Genomic DNA, 20,920 nt, shown 5'->3' on the forward strand with positions numbered 1-20,920 from the left:
TCACACTTTAGGTATTCCAAACTGCTGATCTCTGTGTCTATGCGTACACCTTTTGCATCTAAATTGAAAACATCCACTTTTTAAAACCATCCATTGTGCTCAGTCCAGCTGTTTTTGAACACATCTTTTGTGGAAGCCCCTTAAGAAACGCATCTTATCGGGGTCAGGTGAACCCGAAGCCAGATTATTCTGAACTTTTATCAACTAGTACAGTCAATAGTCTCTCAGGCAACCCAACTACTTTTCAACTTGGAAATGATGTAGTTTTGCACATGCGTAGTACGCCTTTACACCAAGAGCATGACTGGGCGCTATCTCCAAAATCAGAGCATGCACACACTTGTGTTAACACAACAGGAAACTACAGAGTATGCAAACTTCTGCAGTGTAACAGTGGATACTGTGAATTCATAATGCAATAAATGCAGTGACAGTGGTTTTGTCAATGGGACAAAAGCAAGTACCACTCGCACAATCCATTATGTCTTCCGTTAGACTGTTTGTGCAAATATAAAAGAAGGTACTAATATGCACCTTTTAGGGGAAGATAAGGTTGTTCGAAAGTTGTACTGCCCCAGTAACAAGTTGTACACCTAAATGTAATTTTTTTTCACATTTGTGACCCTGGACCACAAAACCAGTCTTAAGTCGTTGGGGGTATATTTGTAGCAATAGCCAAAAAAACATTGTATGGGTCAAAATGATCGATTTTTCTTTTATGCCAAAAATCATTAGGATATTAAGTAAAGATCATGTTCCATGAAGATATTTAGTAAATTTCCTACTGTAAATATATTAAAACTTAATTTTTGATTAGTAATATGCATTGCTAAGAACTTCATCTGGACAACTTTAAAGGCGATTTTCTCAGTATTTTGATTTTTTTGCACCCTCAGATTCCAGATTTTCATATAGCTGTATCTCGGCCAAATATGGCCCTATCCTAACAAACCATACATCAATGGAAAGCTTATTTATTCAGCTTTCAGAGTATGTATAAATGTCAATTTCGACATTTGAAAATTTGACCCTTATGACTGGTTTTGTGGTCCAGGGTCACATTTGCAGTGTACATTGTACAGTGTACAATGTTTGCCATATGCCAACAATTATCTGTAATTGTATTAGTTTCTTTGATAAACAGATCTTAATATCGCCACCATTGCAACCTAATCTACAAGAAATTCCCATTATCGCTCTTCAAATCATATTGTTGCTAGAAGTGTGAAATTCTGTCATGTTTCCACTAGCCAAGAATGAGCTGGAGCAAGGAAAGCTGGTCATGGATGAGTGCGAAGGAACAACTTTGATGCACACCTGGATCTAATGCCAGCAAAGGTGCATAAACCTTCAGTCATACTGCAGACCTGCTATTTGATCTCATGAATCGGTATTAACTGAAACAGAAGGCCTGGTTAAACATATCACATGTCCTATGGGTAATTTAATATGCTAAAGTCTTTGTAGAATGTTTATGTAGCAATGCATAGTCATAGGTCTGATTCCAAGAAAACGCATAAACTGACCTTGAATGCAATGTAAGCAGAACGCAGTGGAATCATAACTCTGACTTTTATTTTTTCAATCATCAATGAATAAAAGGAAATACTGATATAATTCATCTTTGATGGAGAGATCACAATAACATTTACTGTAAACTTCTGTCAAGAATGAGTCACATGGGAACCAACACCAACAAACCCTCACATGAGACTGTCATTGGAAAGAGGCTGGTGGAAAACATTTTAAAGAGCGAGGAGCTATGCTTAGCTTAAATGATGCGGCTTGATCCACCCACTCATATAGGGGAAGTTGGGCTGTCAGCAGCTTCATCAAACACTCTCTGATATGTACACGATCCAATAGCAACATACAGAGGGCTTCTGGTATACCAAAACAATGTGTACTACAGCAGAAAGTAACTGTAAAATAACATTAACCCTGCTCAAAGTGGAAAGAAACCAACTTTACCAATTGCTGTTCATTTAGGGGCCAGTCCATGTCTCATGGCAGGTGATGTGCGGTGGAGGGGCTCTTGTTACCCCAGTCTCTGCAGAGCCCCCACCAAGTTGCTTCTACAAAGTCCAGAATGTGTCCACCTGTAAGCCTCAGAATCATTCAGAGTCCATCATGACGCCTCCGCTGGCTTACTTCTCTGCTTTTTTCTGCTCTCTTGCTGTCTGTACTTCTGTCAGGCAACCAGGAAATGGCAAGTCACTTTAACTGAGCCACATTTCCTGTCTTCTCTCAGCCGGGCACATCGTCACCATGTTCTCTTCCTCCTTTGCCGCTACCACAGCTTTATTGGTACAGTATGTTTCACCTCGCTACGAACTAAAACCGGTAAGCTACGGTGTACCTGATGCAACCTTTCACAACATTTTAAATAAAAATTCTGTCTTTATTTATTCACTTTCATGTCATATTAAACCATGACTTTCTTACATTCGAGGAACACAAAAAGAGAAATTTAGAATAATGTACTGGCTGCTCCTCTCCACGCAGTTATGTGATTTGAAGTTTCGAAAATGACAAAAAGCACTATAAAAGTCTCATAAGAGTGATGTATACAACATGTGTATTCTAATCCAAGTAGTCATATGATGGCTTCGTGTCACAAACATGTCAGAATTTTTGTCATTACTGCTTATCTTCCTCTCTAGTGAGCTGTTAACCTCTATGATTTAATCATTGAGTTGAACTTGAGAACTGGGTCACTCTGATTCTTCACTCTGATGTTCATGAATCTGACATTGCGGATGTCAAGATTTTCAGAGAATAACCCAATAGTTCACCATAAATTAGAAAATTCTGCCATCAGTTATTTACACTCGCGTCATTTTAAACCCTTAAAGGGATAGTTCATCCAAAAATGAAAATTACCCCATGATTTACTCACACTCAAACCATCCTAGGTGTATATGACCTTCTTCTTTCAGATGAATACAATCAGAATTATATAAAAAAATGTCCTGGCTCTTCCAAGTTTCATAATGGCAGTGAATGGGTGTCACTATTCAATAGTCCAATAAAGTGTGCCCATCCATCATAAAAAAGTGCACCACACGGCTCCGGGGTGTGAATAAAGACCTCCTGAAGCCATACTTTAAAACTTTATAAACCGTAATCTCTAGCTTCCACTAACTATCGTATGCATGTACATGAGAGGGCAGAGGATGATGTGGAACGAACGCGGTGACGAACACGGAAGTGCAGAGGACAAAACACTGGTCATGAATTAGAAGTACAAAACGAGGATTTGTAAAGAAAAACGTTAGAGGATTTTGATATAAGTCAAGAGGAGACTGGTTTTCCTTTGTTATAAACAAAGGAAACTTTGCTTCCTTTGCTCTAGTAAACAAAATGTGGTTCTCGTGAGACTAGCATATTCTCACCGGAGCTTATGCTACACCTACATCCTATACATCATCCGCTAGAACTCCACTCTCTCGTCAACGCGCGTATGACAGCAGAAGCTAAAGATTAGGGGTTATAAAGTTTTAAATATGGATATTTTTCTTACAAAAACTCATTGATTCGCTTCAGGAGGCCTTTATTCACCCCCGGAGCAGTGTGGGACACTTTTTTGATGGATGGATGCACTTTATTGGACTTCTATTAGACTATTGAATAGTAACAGCCATTCACTGCCGTTATAAAGCCTGGAAGAGCCAGGACATTTTTTAATATAACTCCGATTGGATTCGTCTGAAAGAAGAAAGTCTTACACACCTAGGGTGGCTTGAGTGTGAGTAAATCATGGGGTAATTTTCATTTTTGGATGAACTAGCCCTTTAAGACATGTATATTTATGTAAGCCTTCTGAAGAGACATGATACACTTTATATCAAGAATGTATTTCATTTAGGCTTTTATTCACATATAAACATTGGTCAACGCATATATACATAGGTCACATCAAGTATGTTAAATGATAGTTCAAACTACCTGCTTGAAGCCTGAGAACCAATGAGAATTGATCTTACAGGTCAAGCAACAGTTTATCAATGTATATGTGCGAATAAAAGCCTAAATTAAATCTCTATATTAGATAAACCAATCATGTCTCTAGAATCGCTCAATTTATATGGATTTCTTTTAGGATCCTTTATGAACTGTTTGAAGCCTCAAATTTTTGATGTAATGGACTTTCAATGGATGGACTCAATTCTTCATTTGTGTATCAAAGATGAACGGATTACTGATTTGGATCATCAGGAGGGGGAGTAAATAACAGAATGGGTGAACCATTCCTTCAAATTTCAGCCTGTTTCTCACACGAGTCAAATGACTTCTGAAGACTTGGTATACAGTGCATTATGTCAGATTGAAGCTGGACAAACCCATTTCTCGTTCACTTTCAATAAACTGAAAAAAGCAACAACTGCATAGTAAACCATCATGCTACCTACAGCTGACTGACAAAAATGTGATGATGCTGTAAATTGAACTGAATTCTTTCTATAGACCTTGACAGAGTTGAAAGCCCAGTTGTGCAACAGAGAATCCTCTCATTTTGGTACACAGACCATGGTTGAGTGTGCTGTAATAGCGTGCTTTCATCCCACAAAAAAGATTTGGTGCGGCTTTCAAGTAATAGCTGGAGGGAAACCTGAAGACTGAGCAATGATCATTGATTCAGTCATCATTATGAATCAGTAGGTGGAAGTGACATGCCATGACTTGACCAGATGCATGAACAAACACCGCTCGGGGAATGAACCCTAAATTTAAACTCTTAAAGCAATGACACAGAACTGAAGTTGAGCTGGTATTGAGTCACTTTGCCGATTGATCACTTGATCCTAACTAAGTGTTGAGCTTAACAGGGGGAAATGCCAACAGTGTGTCTCTGTGGGCCCAGTGTTGCCAACTGTTTATATCATCACCCTTAATGAGTTTTCCATTTTAAACTCTGGCACAGCTGAATCCAGTAAATTAGATTTTGAACTTGACACAGATTTCATTTATTGAGACCAGATTTACGAGACAGCTATGACAATCATCTTCTATTTTGGATGCTTTTCTAAAGAAACAAAAACATTCATTCGCACATGAAATATGTGAGAATAACTATATTATTGTACTTTGTCTACACAGAGGGTGGGTGGTCTTGTAACCTCTCTTACGCCACTAGATGATCAGTCAGGGTTGCTTCATTTCAACAGAATTATAATTTGCACTTCCTCAAACAAACCGTCAAAAATAACAGCAACAGCCAACATGCTAAACTTATTTAATTGATAATGGGAAATGAAAAAGTTTTAGGCAGATCTAAGAACTGAAACAGATATTGTGAAACGGTCGTAATTTTTTTTTGTATTCACATCCAGATGTGCCAAGCATACATGTGCAACAGTAAATACTTTCTGATTCTTACCAAGAATAAGGTACAAAACGGGACTTGAAACTTGAATAAATCAGTCAATATATGGACACTAAAATATGGGAAATAAATACATTTTTAGATAATAATGTATTATTATTTTTGGTAATTAACAATAAATAAAAACATTTCTTTTTTTTTTAATGTAGCTTTGAAGTTAAGTTATTGAACTTATTAAAAAAAAAAACAAAGAAAAATATCTGATCGTTTTTCTTACAATAATTTTGGTTACAGAATGGAATGATTAAAATGGGCAAACGTGTAAAAATTGGAATGAGATTATTTATGTCTTCCTGTCCATAATACTTAATGGGTGTCACAATTTTATGCAAAAGTTATGTAATTTAATCTTGAAATTATGACGTTGTGTGATTTTCATTATTTTCTGTCAAGAAAGTCCAAAACGGGCCAAAATCCCCATTTTAAGGGGGAGATGGAGAATTTTGATCCATTTAAAACAAACTACTTTTCATGCAAGATTAATTTAATGCTAGACAATATTTTATCAAATTGGTTTCTCTAATGAGACACCAATTTGTACCCTATTTATGGAAACTAATTGCTATTTATTTCCCTTTTCTGTTAATATGATAATTGTCTTGTGATGATACAATTATCAGTTAAATTCAGGTCAGTTCTTGAATGCTATTTTGTGGTGTTAAAGGGTTAGTTCACCCAAAAATGAAAATTAGCCCATAAATTACTCACCCTCAAGTCATCCTAGGTGTATATGACTTTCTTCTTTCACAGAGTTATATTAAAAATGGTCTTTGATCTTTCAAGCTGTTTCATGGCACTCAGCGGGTGTTGCTGGGCTAATTTTCATTTTTGGGTGAACTAACCCTTTAAGTGGTGTTCTCTGAAGATGGCAAATCACAGATGAGCCATTCTGTTTGAGATTCCTGGCAGCTCCGAGAGCTCGCAGCTGCTCAGTGGACACAAAGAGAGTTTTTCTCCGGGTTTCTATTAATTATTCTCAATGTCAGTAAACACAGGCCTCAGGATACATGTGAAAATCCTCAAATATTCTTCAAGAGGCAACAAACATTCAAAATGCTTTAAGATTAAACTATTTTCACGATTATTTAAGACAAATTAACTTTATACACACCTAGCCAAATTAAAAAGGCTCAACCAGTTTCCATACAAACAGCCCACATCTCCACCAACGGCTACTAGCCTCACCCACAACACAAGCAAACAGAATAACGTCTGTGAAACATCAATGTAAAAGAAGGAAATGATAACTTCCTCTTAATTAGAATAAATAAATAGCTTCATGACATACCATAGAACAAAGTAGTAATGTGGCTAGTGGCTACCGTTCCTGATTAGCCTTCTTCCAGATGATTGAAGCTGCTAAATGAGTCAAAGAGGACTAAATATAGTTAAACAGTCCCATGGGTCAGTCTCGGAAAGTACTGAAGCTCCTTGACAGCATTATGCTGGAATTATCCCTCCACCTGGGGCTTTTTACAGTCTTTCTCTAAAAGACAGAGTGGATTTCCCTGCAGCATTGAAAACGTTACAGCATCTATTGCTACCTATACTGAACTGGTCTTCAATGGGTCTGACAATTATTTATTAATAAATAATTTAATAACTTTTGTGAAAAACTGAAAATGTGACAAAAATAAGTCAATGTTCAGCTAAATGTTGCACTGCTCGTATTAAAATGCCTTAAGTAAAATAAAAATGTCATATACATAAATATGATACTATACACATCAATGGCAGAATCAAACAGCAACAATTGTTACATCTCTACAACCACAAAGGAATCCTGGTTGCAGTTAAGAGAATAGTTGTAGTTTCACTTCCAAAACCAAAGTCATATTGCCTTCCAAATACTAGGAAGTTATCCTATAATACTAGGGCTGCACAATCAAATAAAATATCAAATAAATCTATGTGCTGCATGTTTCAGAGTGAAGCGCAGCACTGTATTCTTACACATGAGCATTATCTGCTGGTGTTTCATTATCCACCAGTGTTTGCAGGCAGCGTCTCAAAATCACTTGATTCACAGTAAATGCTAAGCCACACGAACTCTGCATCTGCATCTGCATCTGCTGTGAGTTTGGGGCACTTTAATATGCATTTGGGAAAGCAATATGCACCGAAACATCTTCTCATTTGAAGTACTTCTCAATGTGTAACTTTACAGAGGTAATGTAAAAATAAATAATTAAATTAATTAAATAATAATTATTATTATTAAATATGCAATTGTTATTTTTACAATGAAATATTACAGTAGTAATATTGCTTACTTCGTTTTTTAGTATTTTTTTAAAATATTTTTTTGTATGTAGTAATAATATTTGATTTTAATTTGGCCAACACTTTGTGATGTATATATCAATATGGCTATTATTATTATTATTATTATTATTATTATTATTATTATTTACTCACTCATATTGATGTATACATCACAAAATTCTGGCCAAAATTTGCTGCCCTACAAAACAAGCACAGCAAATCTAATTTTTTAAACAGCATTTTAAATCTCATTCTCAATTCTTATCCCCAAATCATGCAGCCCTAAGAAATGCATTTTGAGATTAGATTTAGCCTTAGATTTTAGTCAAAAGCAGCATATAAAGCCAAAGTAAAAAGTATTGGAACTCTCCTGTTTCTATTTTGTTGAACACAGCCTATAACTCAATTATAAGCAAACAAGTACTAAATCTACATTCACAGATTTACAACTACAGAATGAGTTCTACATGATCTCCAGTTAAACGTGCAGTTTAGTAACACAGAACATCTTACAACATAAAAACAAAGCCATTGTACAAAAACAATAGCATCGGCACGTCAATGCAAAAGCCTGAAGTCAAAGCTTAGATCACAGCCTTCTGGTTTATCCAGACAGTCTGTTTGTGCACATACTCTGCCTCTTTAAGCAGGTGATGTGAAGTCAAGCAGCTGCGTCAATGACTCAAACAAAATATGTGACCGTCATAAAATGCATTACAAAATCAGGAAGTAGCCACCTTTTTTAAATATCTTTTTGATTAATCTGCTGTTCAAAGTACATGTTGTAGCTCTTTGGGTTTGACAGCGCAGATTAATTCTCATGCCCGCCCAGTACTCAGACCTTGATGGAAATCATTTAGGTGGTCTATCATGGACTGTAATTGGGTTTTCTAAAAAGATTATTGCTGATAAAAACGTTACTATAACTTAGCAAGAGCGGATTTTGGCAGATAAGCGCATTGCTAACTGCTATATATATGCTCTACTTATGAAGATGTTTCTTTCTTCAAAACTGGGCAGTAAGTGACCTTAGGCCTCAGCAAAGTGACAAGTATGCAGTACAACTTTGTAAACACCCAAAGGTTTAGTCAACTGTCTGCAAGCTTAGTCAAGTGAAGATAAAAATCCATTTAAAAGATAATGAGGTAATGAATGTTTTTAAAAAAATCTAATAAAGAAAGAAAGAAATGAATGAATAAATAAATAAACATTGTAGATATTTTTCTCAAAATATTATATTTAGATATTCTTGGTATATTTAGATATTCTTCTTTTTGGACACAAAGTATGGTTGGGATGAACAATTGGTCAGTTATGTACAAATGAATGACTAAATAGGCATCCAGTGCTAAAACATGGTGTAGCATATATCAAAGATGGCAAATGTAACACAGAGGCAGTGGCGTTAGGATCCATGTGCAGCTTTATTAGTTCACAAGGCAGGTCATACAGGCATAGATCGGTAACTGGTGTTAGACACAACGAAGGCTGGGATTAGTCTCTGGCATGGGGCATAGTGGGAATTGGAGTCCGAAAGGGTCGCTCAGTACTCCGGTGATGGTTCCCTCTGGTGGTGATCGGAGGGAGCCACAGAGGCTGAATTTGTGACAGAAAATACCTGTCTAATATCAGAAATTCTGAAGAAAAACACAGGCAATCCAATATATCAGCTAAACTCTACAATGTTTAGACATTGAATGAACCTTTAGAATAATCAATCAGATGTCTCAGGATAAAAATTGACTGCATACATTTAAGTGGACAGCCGGATCACACAATACTCTTAAAAAAGGCTACAAAAGCAGCAAAAGTGGTACTCACTGCAGAGCCAAATTGGTCAAATGGGTGGAGATTGATCGAGTCCAGCTCCACCTCTGTGGACCTAATGGGTGGAACTTTATCTAGTTATGTTTAGGGACAGGGTTATTGTTTAGGGTTAGAGTGTGGTTGGAACTTCAAGCTCCACCCATTATATCGAAGAGGAGCTGGATGTCCAGCTACACTCAATGGCTCTGCATCAAGCACCTTCTCTCCAAAAGGTGGATTTTCACAGTGATGCCAAAGAACCTTTCAGTGATCAGTTCTTAAAAGACCCATTTTGTCTAGTGTGAAGAACATCTGAATAATCTAAAGAACCTATTTCCACTATAAAGAACATTTTGTGAAATTGTAATTTTCCACGGAAGTTAAAGGTTTTTCATGGAACCATCAATGCCAATAAAGAACTTTCATTTTTAAATGTGAATGTTAAATTAGTTTTTCCAACTTTTCTGACAATGAACAAGTGCTCTGGAAAGGCAAAGCCCTGCTGAATAGCGTTAGGCATCTATTAAAGCACTGAACTATCCAACACAGAGATGTGCTATACCTTTAAGTTACAGAATATAAAGCAAGGGGAAGATAAAGCAAGAGCTGAAAATGCTTTTAAGAGCCTTACATGCGAAACACTGGCATTCACACCAGATTACGATCAAATAAAGGCACCTGTACACAAACATTTGTCTTAAACGTGACATAAATCTCAAAAACCTGACTTACAGGTACATGACAAAGGTACACAATGGCAGTTTAAAGAATTGAGGTGGGTGATGTTTTTTCACCGCTGCCTACACAAGGACTCTCCGCCTATTGTGAAATTATACTAAAATCTATTCAGTTTAACAAGCACACACACACCTGCCAAGTTAGTTTCCTCCTAGGAGGAACGAAAAGGAGCAACAAATAACCGATAAATAGTTGTATTATAATGTAATATGCATGATTGCGTAACCATGAGGGCATCCTGCAAGTCTGTCACTTCATGTTGATGACAATTTCTTAGAATTGGTGAAAAATTCAATGATGTTCTGGCAATGTTGTCATCATTTACTCACCCTCATCCTCATCTCAACACCATTGATGATTTTTTTTTGTTGTTGTTCTTTTTTGGAGCTTGGCAGTATAAATCACCATCAACTTTCCTTGTGTGGAAACTAGAGGCTCCAGAACCTCCTTTTGTTTTTCATGAAAAAACAAAAAAATAAAATCATGACACTGAGGTACATAAATGACAATATTTGCGTGGACTGTTGCTTTCATTGTATGAGGCTACTTCAAATATAGATTTAGACAACCGACTCAAGCTCATTTGCACACCATCCTGCATGAAGGCCCTCCACATATCAGATGCTCACAGAATGTGTCAACCCACAAACTCACAAAAATCACAACACATAAACACAAGCTTGTTATTTTCCAAAACCTCTTCCTCAATCGGTCTTCAGCTGAATTGGGGTGATGATGTGTACCATGTGTTTGTCAACTGACAAACAGGTTGTTCAGGGAGGTTACAAATGGTAGCAACCATGACAGGAAGTGGTTTTATCACATCGATGTTGTCCTCTGAAAAGCACACTCAAGAGGAAGTGGTCTGACAGAGAGGCAGCGTTGCTCTCGCAGCCAAAAGAAAATATAGCTGGCACATTATTACAATACAGCAAGATCACCGGAATGTCATGACGTTAAACTTCGCCGTCCTTCTGCGATTATGTACCGCTTGCCTCTGATGGGGACAAGGTATTCAGCCACTGAAAACATTAAACGCTTGCTTAGCAGTGAGCTCTTTGATTTTTGTCTCATTAAAAAGGTTTTACACTTAAAGAAAAGAATGTACAATATGTTTAAAGTAATGTATAGACTCACATGTGATGAAGACTCACATGAGAATCACATAAGATCACATGACCAGCCAAATACTATTCACTTTGTCTTGGAAGCCTTCCCCTAACTGAGCACATTTCCTCACAGAATACCTTAATCATGTCTGACTGCAAATGGCGCATTTCTACAACGGCAAACGTTTGCTTTTGTGTTAAGCTACATCCACATCACTAGGTGTCAATAAGTCCAAGATGACTGCCAAACTGGCCAGTGCCAGAAATAAAATATTACTAAATACATCTTTAAATTCACAATGAAAAAGTAGCGGCAGATTTTTATTTTCTTATGTACAGTAAGGATGTGCAAGACTAGTCGGCTAAATGGAACTGCAGCTGATGGTCGACATTGGAAATACTCAACTAGTGTTTTATTTTATGTTTTAAAAACAATAATTATTTAAAAATAACTATTTTGAAAAGTTTTGTTGACATTTTTTCATGTTATCTTCCTATAACGTTTAATAAAATAGTGTTTATAAGCACAGCACTGCTTTGTTTAGAGGGGCAACCATGGTAACCACTGTATTTTTGCTTGTCTAAAAGCGCCACCTACTGTCAGAGAGTGAATTTGCATTGTCATTCAACCCATCTGACAACTAGTTGGTTACAAATTTTCTATTTAAATGGCAGTGAAATTAGTCGTAGAGCACATCCCTACTGTACAGTGATGTACATCCAAGTGTAACGAATTTAAAAAATAAATAGGGTGAATTTTAATGTATGCTGACTTCAAGCTAACATCTTGAGAAAATATTTTATGCTTGTAACCAGAATCTAAAATAACATGTAATTGCAATTATGATACAAATTAAAATAAAATAAAAATAAAATGTACAACCTTCCCATGAGACCTCATTACATTGGGAGGACATAGGACTCATTCTACGGTCAAATGACTTGCATAATAGGTGAGGAGAGCTTTAAATGAGTTTAAAATCGAGCAAGGCCTCATGAGCCCAGAGAAAAACAAGCAAATTTTCAACCTTATCCATTTAAAATCGCAGCAGACAGTTGCAAGCAGAGGCATTAAAATGGGTGCTTCAAACAAGATTCAAAACACTGGAAAGCATTGTGCTGTCAAACATGCAGGGGGAAACTAACTCATAAATATGGGTGTGCAAAAATCACATACATTACGCCTTTTATCCTTGTTTCACAGAAAATCACATTTATATCCGTGTAACTGTGGAAAAAGGCTGACCCATACGCCTGCTGCAACAAGTCAGAGGAACAAGTCCATCTACTTTGCATGTCTGGTATGGATCCCTGTTAGCTGTACGTGTGAAGTTATTAATAAATGGGAATGAAATGACAAAGGGTTCCTTTTTAGATTATAAAATGAATGAGATCTAGAGAAACACTGCCAGCTATCTGGAGAACTTTGTGCCAAGACCAGCAAGTCCAGACTGGAACACTTTTGAATAATTCACAAAGCTTATTTTCCATGCAATCTGCTAACTATATTTTTTAAAGAGTGCGAGTGCCAAATTAAAACAGTGATCTGCAAGTAGACATTTCTCTATGGTGACCCCTGGTGTTTCTTGTATCCTGCACCTGCTGTTTTGGTTACCATGGTAGCCATTCATAAAGAACACTTGCAATAGTGAGGCATTACAGCTGACTTCAGCTGCTGACCAGTGAAGTGGCCATAATGACAGAGCTTCAGATGGAACACATGGATGCCCAACTTCAACATGTTGTTTTAATCATTTAAAATAATTGCTCTCAAAAATGTGCAAGAGTGCATTGTGGCCTTTGTATGCACCAGTCCGCCAGAGGGTGTTGCCAGTATAACCATCCTTAATGTGGAATGTACATTTATTTTCCATTCATAGTGATGGGAAGCTCGAATCATTTCTGTGAATCAGGTTATTCCAGAATAGTTCCTTTCAAACGGCTAAAAAAATTATTCAGTGATTCTTTTAAGTCATGACATAATCAAGTGGCCCCTGACATCCTTGCATGGCATATTACATATTCTAAATGTCTCAGAAAATAAAAATCCATGGGTACACACATATTAATGATGATAACAATGTAATTAAAAAAGTAAAAAAATCAGTGGTCTGAGGAGCAGGACATTATCCGTTAGGTTTAGAGACATTTTAACCCTAAAACACAAAGCAAAATACGGGTAGAAATTAATATGGAAAATATTAACACTGCACATTTGGATACTGTTTTTCTTTTATTTTTTTTCTTTGCTTTTCGATTAAGCATTATTAATAACAGCTTGCATTGTAATTTCATGGGCCCCAGTTCACTTTACAACCACGATTCAGCTCATAAAAATAAAAGTCATAAAACTGATGATAAAACTGTCAACTCTCAAACTGTAAACATACAATTCTCTATTCTCTAGTCAGTGAATTGTTGACGAGAGACCTGCTCGGATCGATTCGTGAACAAATCGTTAGGAGATCCGACTCAAAAGAACGATTCGTTCGCCAATCGGACATAGCTAATTCACAAGTAAATCTAAAGCATTTCAGCATACAAAAAAAATGCATATTTTAAATAAACTCTAAACGATTCAAGTATGTAGTTCAAGTACCTCGGCATTGTAATTAAAGATTTAAAATAAAAAATTAGATAACACATTATATTCTCTGTATTGCTGTTAATTTATTTAAAATACACAAACTAAAGAACTTGCAAACTCAAATTGCATATGAATAAAAGACTATCTGTATAATGAGAAGAAAAAGAGAAGTAAGCAGGAAGAGAATGGCATTACCTGACTCACACAGGTAAACTAGAATTAGGCTACACATAACTGTAAACATCAAATTGACCTGTTGTGATGAACCATAGCGTTATGCTTAGCGAAAATATCATCAGTCCTTTTCATCACAATTTTCAGTCGCTTCATAACAACATACTGATGAAATATTAAGTGAGCGTCAAAATGTTTTCACTGTGTACGTGCAAGCGCAACCTTCCCAAAAAAATAACCACGGACGCACTTCCTGAAACTGTTTCAACACAAAGCGGATAGGAATTATGGCGAATATGCTTGCCTTTTAACTATATGCAGGATGCGACATAATATTAAATGACAGTGGCAAGTTTGCGACAACATAAACTCCGAAGCCAACAGGTGTCGAGTGGCTCGCGCGATCGCCCGCTCGTGACTCACCTTAGTATAATATAACATCCACAGCTCGTACAGTCGCTCTTTCGAAGCCATTCTCCCTCGCCCTTCTGCGTGTTTCTTCCACTTAGGCGTTAGTCAGACCATCTGAATATACATTCCACAAACGAAGGGGCCATGGATTGACTCAGCAAAGATCCAGGGAATACTGTTTGCTAGAAACTGCATGCTGCTGTACAGCTGCCCACTACCTGGTTGCCAAGCGCTGCCAAAGTTGCATGTCTTTTAGATGGAAGGCGGGTCAAAAGGACAATTCCGAGCAAAGAAACTAGAGAATGTAGAGAGCAACATTTGAGAAATATCGCGGTTTAGGCGCTTGGATAAATGTGCATTTCTCCTGGAGGAATTCTAGAGGAGTTTAACGCACTTGTCTGTGCACGCATTACCCTGCCCGCGCTCCACTCCCCTCCTCTCGAGCGATACAGTGGCAGCAGAGAGCAAAGCAAGAAATAGCCGGGAGGAGTTCAGCCTCAAAGCTGCACAAGATGAAGGGAAACCATTGAGCATCGTAGTGCCACAGCTGATTGTGAGAACTAGCCAGGAATGGAATGTGACACTGGAGCGCAGGAACTTCTCCTGGTGATTTGGTTTGTAGAAAACACATTTTCAATAAAAAGTAGGCCTGCATATATAAAGGTCAGAATCAGAATATTACTGAATATTAGAATCAAGCTACACAATAAACAGATAGATAAAACAAGACATAACAATTAAGTATAAATGTATAAACATGCATTTTTTCTTGTCATCTCAATTCATTCCAAAGATTTGGAAGTTCTGTCATGCTATTAGATAGTGCTGCACGATTATGACAAAAATCATAATTGTCGATTATTCATTTGAAATTGTAGTTGCGATTATTAATTTACGATTAAACGAATTATGTTTACACCTTGGTTTGAAGCAACGGCATGCCGTATTTTTATATGAAAATAAACAAGCTGAAAACACTAACTGAATTTTTTTTATTGCTTTTCTATAGTATTAAGCCTCAAATGTCAACTATACATCGGATTGGTTTCTCTTTAAATAAAAAGGTAAAAATATGCATGGTATTATAATGTTATACTAAAACTAAAATTAAAACAATGGAAAACCCTTAAGATAACATGTAGAAAGAAAAAAAAAAGCATCTTAAGCATGCAGAATAACATAAGTGGACTTTTGAACGATTATGTAATTGTGGCATCCGTAATTGTAATTGCGATTAGAAATTCGATTAATTGTGCAGCCCTAAGGGATAGTTCACCAAAAATGAAAGAAGCCTTGAGTCTTGTTCGGGGATGAGGGTTTGTTTGTCCTGGCTGTGCAATGCATAAAAAATGTGTTTATGTATAGTGAACGCTGTTTGAATATTTGATGTTTCCATCTTGACTGAAATTTGCACATTGGGACATTGGCTCTGCCTCTGATTCGTTGTATCTCGGGGTAGAGGTCTGCATTCCCGCGGGACCGACCGGATTTTAAATTCCCGAATAAAACGCCTTAGCGGTCGGCAACTCTGGTGTCATTTGAACGGGAGCGGGCGGTCTATCAATACCCCGTTCCCGACGTCCATTTAGAACAGCATATCTGCGCTTTATTCTTATTGACCACCGGTACAGCTTGCGCTCAGGATGCACGCGCTGCACGCATGCTTTAAACGTCAAGCGTTTTATTTGCTGGGTCTGTGCGCAGCATGTGCATAACGATGCTCAGAGCAGGCTGTACCTGTGGTAAATATACGGCCCTCAGACAGAACAGGCAGGTTGTCGATGAGTGACAGAGCAGAATAAGGATGGAGCAAAGTGTGGATGCGTTCAAATCGGTTTTGTTTATATTTTGCTTAGCCTACACTCTAAAAAATGCTGGGTTAAATATAACCCAGCGCTGGGTTATATTTAACCCAGCATTTTTTAGAGTGTATAATTTACTTTTTCAAATAAGTACACTCTAAAAAAGGCTGGGTTGTTTCAACCCAACATTGGGTCAAATATGGACTAACCCAACCGTTGGGTTACATTTTCTACATAAAAATTTTAACCCAAAAGTTGGGTTAGTCCAAATTTGACCCAAAGTTGGGTTGAAATAACCCAGCATTTTTTAGAGTGTAACGCAAGTTTGTTTTTTTCCCCAATTTATTGATTGACAGCTCTCCTGTTCCCATGTTGAGAAATCAGAAGATGTTACTGTAGTTCTAAAATAAATATGAATATGCATTAATTCATCTCACTCACAAAAAAAAACACAGATTCAGTATTCCTCAAAATGAATAAAAATAAGGCAACTCAGAATATGACGCAAACCTGCAATAATTAAATGTTAAACAACACAAATATCCTTTATGTATTTAATCCCATTCTATTAACCAATGTCTTTGCTTCTGACCTTCGATGATCCAGTTCAACCATAATAATAAGCACAAATTACTCTAGACCAGTGGTTTTCAACCTGTGGGCCGCGGCCCACTATTGCAAAACATTTGTGTGTCTTTTTTTATTGCTGAAGTGTGTTGAAATTTTTTCTTCTGCAATTTATTTATTTTTCTCTGCAACACTTTTCCTACTGTGTTAATAGAAAAATGTCAAATGAATTTAGCATTTTGACAAGATTAATAAAAATAGCTAATAGGCTATTTTTGTACAACCTACATTTTTATTTTTTTTCTCTCTGCGGAATATAACCTTGCCTGAGTGGGCGGGAGCGGCACTAAAAAAACAGTCCTCTCGGGGTTTTGCTGTGATTTTGGATCATAATTGGGATTTGTCACATTGCTCATGTTAATTAGTTGTAATTTATTTGAACTACAGGGGTGGACACCTTTGGTTGGAGAGCCTGAAAACGCTTTGGAGGCACAAGTAAAACCAAAACACACAGTGTCATCATTATTCTACACAACACACTGCAGTAGTATTTATTCTCCACAAAACAAATTCTCAGTTCACCATTTAGAAACAAACAGGATCTAGATGAATTGGTATAGAGAACAAACCACAGTAATTCAAGGAAAAGCTATTGACAGAGTGGTATCCACAGAATTTATATAGGAAGAAAATAAAAGTGTTTTTTTTCCCTAATACATGCATTTGGCCTGCCATGTCTTATGAAGTATTAATATTCCTTCTTGTCGTTTTTATCACAAAAACAGTGTGACTTGACGAGTTAATTTTCCACAACTCAAGCTTTTGAGAGTAAAATATCACAATTTTACATTCAAAATCATTCAAGATCCATAGTCATTGGATCTCTTGAGCACCCATGCAAACTCTATGCAAATAAAGTTGTGTTGGTAAAGAGACTGAATGATCCATTTATTGTCTTGCCCGTTTTCATTTGGCACATTTGTTTTTGTCTATAAGTGCATGTGCAATGACACCACCACATTTAGCATAATTCTATAAGGTCTATTGTGTTTGGTGCCTTACTGGAACAACAATATGGTTTTGACTGTAACCTTCTGACATAGATTAAAAGATACCACAGCTTAAACAATGCATCCTTTCTATTACCCCTTTTACCAATATGTGCCCATTAACTTTAAACAATAAAATATTAAAAAATTTTACTCATTTTAATAATTAAATAAAATTATAGTCTAAGAGAGAGTGGGTCATACTGCACAATTTGTATTAATCCCATTGCTAAGTGCATCTTTGTGACTGTTTGGTCACTGGGAAGAGGATGGACCTAGAGGCAACTGTATTGCTATGGCAATGCCCTACATTCCACACCATGTCATGTTCGGGGTGTTTGTTTGCCTGTTTGGGGAACTTGTGTGGGTCATTTTTTTCTATTCAGAAGAGTTGTGATTTCTGATTTTATTTATGCATAGAGCTGTGTGTGTTCATGTATTAAAGGAACACTCCACTATTTTTGAAAATAGGCTCATTTTTTCAGCTCCCCTAGAGTTAAACAGTTGAGTTTTACCGTTTTCGAATCCATTCAGCCGATCTCCGGGTCTGGCGTTAGCACTTTTAGCTGTAGCTTAGCATAGATCATTGAATCTGATTAGACCGTTAGCATCTCGCTCAAAAATGACCAAAGAGTTTCTAGAGTTTCAAGAGTTTTCTTAGTACACGATGTAACTACAGAAGTCTTTCCCTCAATCATCTACATCATGGCCTCTGTATGCACATCCATTACCACTGTCTGATTTGATCTCCATTACTGAACAAAGTAACATGGGTAAAATTGGCAGCATACTAACTGATTTGGTAATCGACACCTTTATCATTGAACGCTCTGAGTGGTGCACCCCAATTGATGGTTCTGGTATCAAAATTACAACCCTGCCAGACAATTTGTTTAGAGTTTACTATGCCCTATTGCTGAGACAACGAAAAGATGCTAAAGATGACAAATGGCCGAAATTGTTAAAGTTGGAAATGGCCAAAACACAGACAATTAGGGGTGGTAAAGAGTATGTTTTCATGATGATTTTTGGGGATTCCAATTGTACCAAACCACAAGGTGAAGCTGGTGCCAAGTGCACGATTATAGAACCACTGGGAAAGCAGATTGCTATTCACAAGCAGTGTATGTCACTACAGAAATTGTTCTTACCCTCATTTTAATTCCTGGCATTTGCCTACATACAACAATGCTGAATCAAGCCATCCATTTGCTCTTAATGTGAAATTCGAGGGGAATTCTTCCTGGTGCATTGAAGGGAACGGGGTAAACAATTCCAAACTAGGAGTGCGTCGTCTCCAATTTTCCAGATGTGACAAAACTCTTCTGATAATGACAAATGAAACACTCATTGCTCCTAATGGTGCACACTTTGTTTGTGGTAACAAAGCTTATCCATTCCTTCCTAAGGGATGGAGAGGTAGATGTTATTTGGCCTACCTCTTACCAGCAATGCGAGTAGTGTCAGAGGATTATGTGAAACAGCATTTAATCATGACACATTCTAAACGTTCAATTTCTGAAACTGAAAAATGGTTAGGAAGATTTATTCCATTCTTAGGAGTGACTGATTCACAAAATGAATTACAAGCATTGCATGAAGCATTTGAGGCTACAGCCAATACCACACTCATTTCTATTGCTAATATTTCAGATGAAGTAAGGGCAATGAGAAAGGTTGTTTTGCAGAATCGAATGGCCCTTGACATTCTGCTAGCCTCTGAGGGCAGGACATGTAAAGTCATTGCAACTGAGTGTTGCTCGTACATTGCAGACAATACTGGAAAAGCGGTCCACAATCTAGCTAAAGTTTTGCATGAACGAATAGCTAAACTTAATGAAGATCATGGTCTTTTCTCATCTGATTGGGACACATGGTTTAAATCAATATTGGGGCCACTTTGGAATCATTTAAAAGCACCTTTGGTGGTCACTGTTTCAGGAGTGTTTATCATCTTGCTCTTGTATATTGTTGATTTGTCTTGTAAGACGCTTGACTGTCACAGGGCCATCAAGGCCATCACCCAGTGTTAGACACACTCCCCCAACCGATGCTGGTACGCAGCATGACAGAAATGACCTGTTCTTTTAAAGGAACACTCCACTTTTTTTGAAAATAGGCTCATTTTCCAACTCCCCGGGAGTTAAACAGTTGAGTTTTACCGTTTTCGAATCCATTCAGCCGATCTCCGGGTCTGGCGGTAGCACTTTTAGCTGTATCTTAGCATAGATCATTGAATCTGATTAGACTGTTAGCATCTCGCTCAAAAATGACCAAAGAGTTTCTATATTTTTCCTATTTAAAACTTGACTCTTCTGTAGTTACATCGTGTACTAAGCCCGACGGAAAATGAAAAGTTGCGATTTTCTAGGCCGATATGGCTAGGAACTATACTCTCATTCTGGCGTAATAATCAAGGAACTTTGCTGCCGTACCATGGTTGCAGCAGGCGCAATGATATTATGCAGCGCCTGAAAATAAGATAACTTCCGTCAACATAACCAACGTGACCTGCTGTTACTTGTTCTTTCTTTTTTGAACCGACCAGAGCATATAGTAACCTATTGGTTATCTGTATTACATATTTTACTGTCATGATGTTTTAAAGTCTATATGCAGTTGTAAACTATTAATTTTATTGTATAATATTTTTTAATAGTTTAGATTTTTTTAAAATCAGCCATTTATCAGTTTTCAGCCATAACATGAAATGATTAGCTCACAGTGCTAGCTAAAATATTAACGTATAAATCACCATCCACTTTCCTTGTGTGAAAAACAGAAGCTCCGGAATCACTTTTTGTGTTTCATGGAAAAAAGAAAATTATATGACATTGGAGTATGTAAATGACAATATTTTTGTATATTTGGTGATTTTTCAGTAGAAAGCAAATACACATCCTTCTAAGCTCATGTACATGCATAAAAGTATTGCACAAATCAGAATTTACAGAGTCGATCACCAAACTCACAAACATCCGGAGTCCTGCATATGTCACTAGTATCAGTGCATTCCGAGTAACTTA

General features: G+C 37.1%; 1 protein-coding gene across 1 annotated transcript in view; it reads right to left on the reverse strand.

Annotated features, from left to right (window-relative positions):
- LOC107752840 (neurobeachin-like protein 2) overlaps positions 1 to 14,916 on the reverse strand; it is a 71,599-nt gene extending 56,683 nt beyond the window's left edge. The window contains exon 1 of the mRNA XM_016568911.1: positions 14,489 to 14,916. Coding sequence (XP_016424397.1) covers positions 14,489 to 14,539 — 51 coding nt within the window. The 5' untranslated portion in view covers positions 14,540 to 14,916. The remainder of the gene's footprint in view (positions 1 to 14,488) is intronic.
- Between the last annotated feature and the right edge of the window lie 6,004 nt (positions 14,917 to 20,920).

The sequence above is a fragment of the Sinocyclocheilus rhinocerous genome, unplaced genomic scaffold (genome assembly GCF_001515625.1).
Source record: "Sinocyclocheilus rhinocerous isolate Xijiao unplaced genomic scaffold, SAMN03320098_v1.1 scaffold771, whole genome shotgun sequence".
Taxonomy (NCBI): Eukaryota; Metazoa; Chordata; class Actinopteri; order Cypriniformes; family Cyprinidae; genus Sinocyclocheilus; species Sinocyclocheilus rhinocerous.